The 9,131-nt window shown below is 43.0% G+C and overlaps 1 protein-coding gene across 3 annotated transcripts in view; it reads right to left on the reverse strand.

Annotated features, from left to right (window-relative positions):
- Positions 1 to 8,494, reverse strand: part of FRMPD4 (FERM and PDZ domain containing 4) — a 407,308-nt gene extending 398,814 nt beyond the window's left edge. For 2 of the 3 annotated variants that reach the window (XM_021410557.1, XM_021410581.1), the window contains exon 1: positions 8,239 to 8,494. In XM_021410557.1, coding sequence (XP_021266232.1) covers positions 8,239 to 8,336 — 98 coding nt within the window. In that variant the 5' untranslated portion in view covers positions 8,337 to 8,494. The remainder of the gene's footprint in view (positions 1 to 8,238) is intronic. The other variant, XM_021410555.1, reaches the window with a different exon arrangement.

Genomic DNA, 9,131 nt, shown 5'->3' on the forward strand with positions numbered 1-9,131 from the left:
CGTCTATTGAAGTCCGAGCAGCAGACTTAATTGCAGCAGGAAATTGCTGTTTTAAAAAGCATATCTGTAAAGAATGGGAGAATGCACATGGCACATATATGCCTCAACAGTTCTGCTAAATAAACCATGAATTTTGACAAGTGTGTATCTGTACGTTTGCCATGGAAATAAGATTGTATAACATCACAGCTGAAACAAAAGTTCAGCCTCTGAAAACTGTGGGGGTGTGCTGCTAAAATGTTTGCTTCCAATGCTAGTTGACTAGTTTCATAACTCCCATGCATCTACTTAATGCTCTTTTAGACAACACATGGAAAGGGTAGGTGCCAGGACTGCAAAATGAAAGCATAATAATTGTTATATCTAATGGTCAGAGCTCAGTTTCAGCGTTTCACAAAATGACAGGTTTCTTGCATTAGAAAATTTAAGAGATGAGACTTCCCACTGTGTTTATACAACGTTCTATCAAGCAGAGGTGTGGAAAAATATTTAGTTCTCTGTTTAATGAGGAAACTGCACTATAGGGGTATTAATATCATTTTTGGGAACTGGTTAGTTTAGCAAATCAATAAGGAATGGGCTATAAAACTTTCAGGTTGTTAATAAAAATCCATTCCCCTGATGCTGAGAGCAGGTTTTACAATGAGGAGCTGTTACTGTTCATGACCCCATGATTCAGCTCAGGAGACTCATCCAGACCCAGCACACAAGTTCTCACTACATAAAGCACAAGTGTATGGCGAAGTGTCAGCTCTCTCGTCAACCACAACCAAGAGCTAAGCAGGTGAGAAAGTCCATGCCCAAAGAATGCCCAGAAGAGGTAATTCTGGCACAGGTTTGGTGTGTTAATTACTTTGTGTGGGAAACAAACTGCCATCAACCATAAGGCAAGCATGAATATCTTTATCCAAAAGATAAACAGCAGGATGAGGGTTCAGTGTTCTTTCATTACTCTGAGCTGTAGAGCTTCCCTGCACTGGCCTTGCAGATCAGGTGTTCCCATTCAGCCTGTCTTGGCCAGTGCTCAGGGGATGCAAAACCTGAAGTAACAAAACTAAGATTTTCCAGAATTGGCCTGAATTCCTAAATCACTGGGATCCTTCACTGAAGGCCTGTTTTATATTTCATACAAACTCACTCACAGCGACTCCTCAAGATACTAACATAACCACAGCATTTTGTCCAGATGGCTTTTGCTGCCTTTTGTTGTAGAGGACTTTCTTACCTTGTTCTGGCTCAGCACACAGCAAAACCCATCGTGTCCAAGGGCATAAGCACCAGAAAAGACTACTCTACCTCACACCGCCTTTTTATCCCTTAAAATCAGCTGTCTGGTGTAGAAGGGAAAGCGTGAAGGTATGAGCACACACACGTGTGTGTGCAGGTATGTGCATACATTTGTGTATACGCATACATTTGTGTATGTGTGCATGTGCTGGCAGACAGGCTCCTTAAGCTGCAGTCCCAGAGGAAACAAGACAGGAGCCAAAGTGTCTATATGTCCTGCTCGGTAGCCACAAAATGCACTAGGTACTGTACAAGTCCTGCCTTATCAAACACCTCTTGGGCTGACAGGGAAACATATTCCATGGCGTTTCCCCGGGTACAATGGTCCAGCAATTTATACTTAAATTGTTTATTATCACTGTATTAATGCTAGTGTCGCCTATAATAAAAAGCAGGAAACACATAAGACACAGATCTCCATCTTAACTCAGTCTCTCTAGACAGTACCCTTCCAAAATGGTGTTGTGGATTGCTTGGTTTCTACAGAGCTGAAGAACTGATGCTGCTCTTATTTTGCACCCAACAGTCTTGCCTGGAATAGATAAGTGTGACAAGTCCAGCCTAACACATCGCACACGACTGAAGTCAGGCACATGAGTGACCAAGCCATGTATAACAGCACTTGTGGTTTTGACCAATAACAAAGAGGAACCATGCAGCCTATGTGAGACTGGCAGCTGATGAGCTGATGTATCTTATCAGAATGAGATTGTCCGAGACAATGACTGTAGTCAACTTTGAGCTAAGCTGGCAGGACATGTCCAGGGGAAGGTGTGACAGGGAAGGCAGAGGTTCCCAGCTTGGGGCTGGAAAGTGTTTAAGCATGTACTCCAGGTGCCTTGAAGGAGACACAGATCAATGAGTCATGCCTTTTACAGGCATCCTGTTCCTTTCATCATAAGGAACATCTCCTGGGCTATATGCAGTACACAGCTGGCATGCTGTGAAGGGCCAAAACATGGAATTCATGTACCTCCTTTTGCTCTCCTCTCCCATGGACAGGTGGGAGATAAGATTAAATTAGAGCCTCATTAGAGCAAAACTGAAAAACTCTTGAAGTTTGCTCGCACCTCTCATATGGCAATACTCTAAAGCAGAGGATTATCTCATCTGCAAGACAGGAAAGGTAGAGACATATAGCAGTTATGGAGCATCTTGGTAGGAAATTTGAAATTCACCGAATGGCAAAGATCCTGTTACAGTAGTTTTCCTCCCCCACTGCCAAGACACTTGATCTATTAAGTCACGGAGGGCACAAACCCTGCAGTTCCAATGCACTGGGAGGATTGTATTAAACTCAGTCAGCAATTATCTGTAATACTGGATGAAAATCTTTACTCTGAAAGCAAGCCTTAAAAGGTCAGAATGCATTTGCTGCCACTGACGATCACTACAGCATCTCTTAGCCCTACTGCAAAGCAATAGATAAATGCAGATGTGTAAGTTGAATGCAAACCCTAAAATACTATTTCTGCCATGGTTTTAATGCCAAAATTATAGACACAGCATACATCAGCTTTCTCAACACTTGCTAGCCTTAATAAACTTACCTTTATTCTTCCCCAAATTTCTTATGCATTGTTGTTCTGTGAATGCTCATTATGAGCAAGCACAGAAGTGACAAATGAAACAGGGAGCTGTGCCAAGGAGCCAGTGGGAGATTCAGACAAGTTTTAAAGGCCCCTTGCATTGCTGACAGAAAAGGTAATACACAGCTTAAAGCTGCATTGCCAAATTAGGGCTGGAGCTGGACACTGTGCCATTTCCACTGCAACAAAATGGAGAAGGTCAGTGTCTGGACCCCAGTTCAGGTGTCTGGGATTTGCAGCCTGGCAGGTGCTAGAATCTGCCTCACACCCATAAGCTCAACAGCCAAGACATTTCCCAGAGCCGCTTCTTCATCTGGACAGCCTTCCCTGCTCGGTCACATCTGCCATTCCCCTCCACAGGGCCTCCAATCCCCCGCATCGCAGCATGTCCGCCACGCAATCGACATAAAAGATTTCAGCTGGCCCACTGCTACTTCCAGAACCCTGCTGGCTCCCCTCAACTTGTTCACAGACAGCAATCAGCAGAGTTAATCCCAATCCACTTTTAAGGTGGTGCAGGTAAACCTCAATAAATTCTCACGTAAGTGCTCTCATATAGAACTGAAAAGATCTTAAGAGCGATTCATTGCTCAGACTCCAGATTTTGAGGTAAAATGTTACTGCACGCCAGCTCCTGTGTAAGCATCAGTGTGTGCTCTCTGCCTTAGCACTGCACTAGCTTGAATGATTTCACAGTTGCTGTATATTAACAATCATTGACAATTACTGCAGATCTCTCATACATAATAATTTGTGATCTAAGAGCTTGCTGCCTCTACTACACCACTTAGTTTATATCACTTTGAAAATAATTTCTGCTTAATTGAGTTAAGGTCAACTCTTATTGAGAGTGCTGGCACAGTGACTAAATGCAGTTCACTTATTTATCTTTAACTCATATTTTAACATTCCTGAGTGTTAACGTACAAGAACCAGATTTTTCATACAGGAAACAAGTAAATAGGAACACCCTGAGCATTACAGCCATTTAGCTTTGCTCTGCTTCGTGATGCTCATCTTCTGACTATGTCCAAACCCACTGGAACTAAAATAGTCTCCTCTTCCTGGGAAATCGACTTCCTATTGTAGAACCATTCCATAAGTTGCTTCTAAAAGTGGCTTTACAAATGTCTCACGTGCTGTTTGAATGTCTCTAATTTGCTTAATAAAAGGACAATTTTTAGTTAATCAAAATCTTCTTGGTGGAATCGGAAGTAACAGTTGGCTTGCTGTCAGGTAAAATTAATTAAAATTTTTTTCTCCTGCTAAAAGAGCAAAGTAATCTGTTGTTCAAACGCATTTGTGATACAAGCTACCAGGAGACATCTCAGGAATTTATTTTCTGAAATGCTATAATATCAAACTTTGTCCAAAAAGAAGATGCCATTAGCATCACAGCTTGTGTATAGCTATTTTTGCTATTAAGCTGTAAACAATCAGAGTTTCCGACCTTAAAGCCGCTCTTCTTTCCCTGTTTCATCTTAGTCCTAAAAACCATAGCAACCTACCTGGCCATAGGAAGGCTGGCAGGCCGTGTTACTGGCATCTTCCCACAGCACTGTGCCTGCCTTGAAATTTTCTTCATTAAAAAAGCAGGCATTCCTGCACGCAACTGAAGTGGGCATCACTGCAGCAGCTGCAGTACCAAAACCCAAATGCCACAAGTTTCTGAATAACCATCACTCCTGCAGTACCCAAGTAAGGCTCAATATCTCTGCGGCATACACTGGGGCTCATAGCAAAGTGCAGCTTTTAGACAAAACCCCAGCCGACTAATGCAACCACCGATGCTCTAAGGAAAGATGAGACAATTCCTGTATTGACCAAATCTAAAGCAAGCCTGAATCTAAGGTGACCTTCAGCTTTGGAAGAGCAGAAATTGCAGAGTGGCATACTGCACATCAAAACACTAAATACTCGATGCTGTCTCTCAGACTTTTTCCCTCCAGTTACCAGCACAGCCCAGCCATAATCTCCCACATGCCTCTGAGAGCTCTCACACAGCCCAGGCAGCCTTCCTTCCCCCACGGGACAGCCCATGGCCCTTGGCAGGCCATGAGCCACCTCCCCATGAAGCCCTTCTCTCCCATCCTACTCTCCCAACCTTCTGTTGTCCATTAGCCCTGGGTACCTGCACCCCTAATGCCTTGCACAGTCAAACAGCTAACTGCTCCGAGCTAGCTGTTCAGCAGCTAATTGCTGCCAGTACATGAGGGAAAGGGAATGGAGAGGCTTAGGACTGAACACTCTATTTCCTCAGATAGAAAGGTGCTCATCCTCCAGCAAATGTCACAACTCCCTTCTTGTTCTGATGGAGCATCCAAGATGAAGCTCTTCTTACTATGAGCATTTTATAGCATCTGCCCAAAGTGAGATACAAAATGTTCAAATGAGCTCTAGGAACTTCTGATTAGTAAGTGCAATCTGTATATCTTGTAAATACAGCTGGGATCATTACAGTTCTGAGGCATTTAATCAAGGTTCTTCTGCATGTCTAGTAGCTCTTAGAGAACTAGCCTCAATTCTGGATAAAGAAATAGCCAGGTTCAAAGCCCCGACATGAGCCTGAAAGGTGCAGGGTGTCACTGAGTGGAATTCAATAAGAACAAGGTAAGTAACACTTCTTAGGGCCAACGTAAAATGCTGAAACTTAAAGTAATCTGGTTTAGAGATATCTGTACATATCCATTGTGTGTTCCTAATGAGGTTCCTCTATCACTGCTATCTGTATATCCACCCATCATTCCTTTCTAAAAGCTGCTGGAGCTGCTGACCAATTTCAAGGAAGTTTGACAGAGCATCAGATGAATCAAGTTTGGTTTGAGCATGATTCATGGAAAGAGGTAGTGAAGGAAGAAATGACTGCCATGAAGCTGAACCAGTGTCCGCATGGTGGCTCGACTTCAAGACACAAATCTGCAGAGAATCAAAGCGTGAAACTGGCTCCACTGCTCACTGAACCATTCCACCACCACTCTGAAATCCATCAAAAACATCTGCTGGAACTCCACTGCAAGTGGAGCATGTGTCTTGGTTACTGAGCCAAAGGTTTCACAGGCAGCTAACAAATCGTTCATACCTCCTGAAGTGATGTTCAGTCAGCCCCAATGTTTCTATTCACATATGAAATTAATAATAAAAAGCCAGGTTCCAAATCACTGCCAGAGTTTATCTTACCAACAGTGACCTCAATGAGCTTTAGATCAATTCATTCAAAAATATTAATTTCAGATTAAAAAAAATATAAGCCCAAAGCAAATAAAGTGAAATATTAATGTCACTTCATCATCTTAAAGTCATTTGTCCCGAAAAGTGTAGGATTTGCAAAATAGGAATCAAAAGCAAATCTATGTGATGGCATTTTGGTAGGTGATATAAACTTCCATGAAAAGAGCCTATTGAATCCTACGTGCCTTCACATCCCATGCCTGTCCTTCCAGACCTCCTCTGGCAGGGTATCCACATGACTGCAAAAGAAAATTGCACTTGTACCAACAGTTTATTAGATTTCTCATTAGGGCTTACTATTTTCAGCCATTAGTAACTATTTGAATAGACCTCGTATGTTGTCTTACGGAGGGAGGTTGGAAGCATGCCATATGTGCAAGTATAAATGTATACTTCAAGATTTATTTTAACTGTGATTGAACTGATAACAGCAATCTAGACAGAGGCTATTAAGATAAGGAAGGGACACTGTTCACTGTTAAAGAGATTTGTATCCATGCTTCCCTTATTTGTCGTCTTTCTTTATATAATTAGATCTTTTAAAGTTTTGTATTTTGTTCTTACTAGTGGCAGAAGTGTAATTATGCTTGTGAGAAGCTGACATTGCTTCTGCTATCTCATTCATTTTCCCATTCCTTCCTCTGGTAAATGAAAAGAACAGTTTCTATGGTAGTAAAATTAATTTATCTCTTCCCAAATACAGATTCTTTTTCTCAATGTGAAATGGTCACCAGCAAAGAGTGACCCTGCGTCTGGGACACTGGCACTCTGTGTGCTGTGGGGGAACCCACAACACTTCCACTCCCATCAGCCTTGCCAAAGGGGCTGATCAATAGGGTAAATTATCCCAGATCTGAACTGAGACATATCCTGAAAAATACCTCTGTCTCACAGGGCTGTGTGCTAGGAAAGATGAACACAACTAGTGCCCTTCCATTGCCTAAGGTACCTGGTCATGGGAAGCCCTCAGCAAACTGCTGGTGTTTACAGCAGTTTACAGCTCCTCGGCTGATCTCTGTTAGTCCTGGTAGACAAAGACATGCTCTGTTTTTTTTCCAAAACCAGGAGAGCTTAGGATGCCTTACAAGCAAAGAGGCAGAGGCACATGTCCATGTACATCTGTCAAGCCTGAGTACAAGATCTTGTCTCAGAAGAATACCCTGCATAAAAGAAAAATTTTTAGTTCTCCATAGTTCCTTGATTACCAGCACAAATGAAACAGTAAAACTGTTGTGTAGTTTATATAAAAAGTCACATCTGAAAGGCCAAGACTTCGGCCAACTGTACAGCAACACCTCAACTAAGACACCGCCCTCCAGAAACATGCAGAGAGGTCCTCCCCTTCCTTCCCTGTGCCCAGAACTTCCTCTCCATAAAATGCCTGTTAATCTACAAAGTTCTGGAGAATAAAGAGCAGGTGGAGCCAGCCCAGCTTTCCTGTTCCCACCTGGGATAAGGGAAGCCTGGTCAGGCCAAAGGAAATTGGAGGTCACTAAGTGTCTGAAATACAGGATTTCACCTGACTGATTCTGTATTTTAAAAGTGTCCTTTCCACTTAAAGAATCTGATCATTAATGTACCCATATTGATTGCAAAGGACATCTGAATATGTTTGTGTATTGTTAAGCAGTTCTAAAGATTTTGCAGGAGTCTGGTGTGTGTACAATAATCAAAAGAGACACCCCCAATTAGTATTGAAGTTCAGCCAGGATTGCTCATCTTCTCAAAGATTAAAACTGAAGCAAAATTTGACTTTGTCACTGCATTAGTCTAAAGTGCTGTCAGCATCTTTCACCTCATGCAAACCTCCCCTCATCCCTCCAAAACCATTCTCTTTGATGCAGTTTTGGCAGATGGATACTCTGGTCTTTGGCTTCACAAGTTATAGTACCTAGGCAGAAAAAACTACTCTGTACTCTCTGATACCAGAGGGGACTTTCGACCTTTTAAAAGAAAGTCTTTCCCACAGCCATTTAAAAAACTGAATGTGTACTAGCATCTGAGTTAGCCTGGAGCTGGTTTCTCTATCTGCTCCTTCAAGAACTACATCTATCTTGACTTGCTTCTTCCAGTTGCTCTGAAAACTTCTGTGCAAGCACCAAGAGCAGCTAACAAATTAAGCATCACTACTCACTGGCAGAGCTGCTCCTCTTCCCTTTCATCCGTGACTCCATCGATGTCCCAGGGAATGCAAAGGGCTTGCCTTCTCCCACTGCCAAAGTCTCTCTCCATGATGGGGGCAGGAATAAATCACCAACCCTGCCCTTCCAGGGAGCAGGGAGTGCATGGAGCTGCTCTGCACCCACTGCCCTTCAGCCGGGTGAGGATGGAGCCAGCCGGGCTCGGAGCCGCCCTGGGAAGGGAAAGCGTATGTGGGAGAGAGGGGGAGAGTGGCAGCGGGTTCCTGCAGCCCAATCACGTTTCATCATTTTGCAAGTTGGAAATAAGATACGTCTACGAGGTCATGTGCCCCAAGTGATTTACAACTACAGTGGCTCAACGGGAAGCCGTGTGAGGTTTCCTTTTCAACAGAAGCAGCGCTTTTTATTGATATTTTGTCCAATATCCAGGCTTAGAGATTGCCCATCACACATAAGAGAGAGTGCTGAAGCACTTAAAAATATATTAAAACTGTTTCAAAACCCACACAACTGGGGGGAGCCCCCAACCAGCCAGCAGAAATGTGGGATTTAGCATTTTCTGAAGCACTTTGAAAATTTCTCCATGGCAGTAAGTGGAGCCTTGGATCCTGAGCCTAACACTTAGGTTTGATAAGGAAAAAAGCCTTGAAAAGGAAAAAAGCCAGGCCAATTTACTGCAGGGGTGAGAAAGATGACAATGTGAGTGTGGCTGTGTGCCTATCCCCATTCCCCTGGCAAGTGAAAAGTGCAGAAAGCAGCAGCAGTCTTATGCCCTATGCTGGATTAAGCCAGGATGTTAGCAGGATGGTCTTACACAATGTAGTAAATAAAATGTATACATTGCCTCATATAACTCAGTCTGGCAGAAGCTAATAATATAATGCTT

This window comes from Numida meleagris, chromosome 1, assembly GCF_002078875.1.
Source record: "Numida meleagris isolate 19003 breed g44 Domestic line chromosome 1, NumMel1.0, whole genome shotgun sequence".
In the NCBI taxonomy this organism is placed as follows: domain Eukaryota; kingdom Metazoa; phylum Chordata; class Aves; order Galliformes; family Numididae; genus Numida; species Numida meleagris.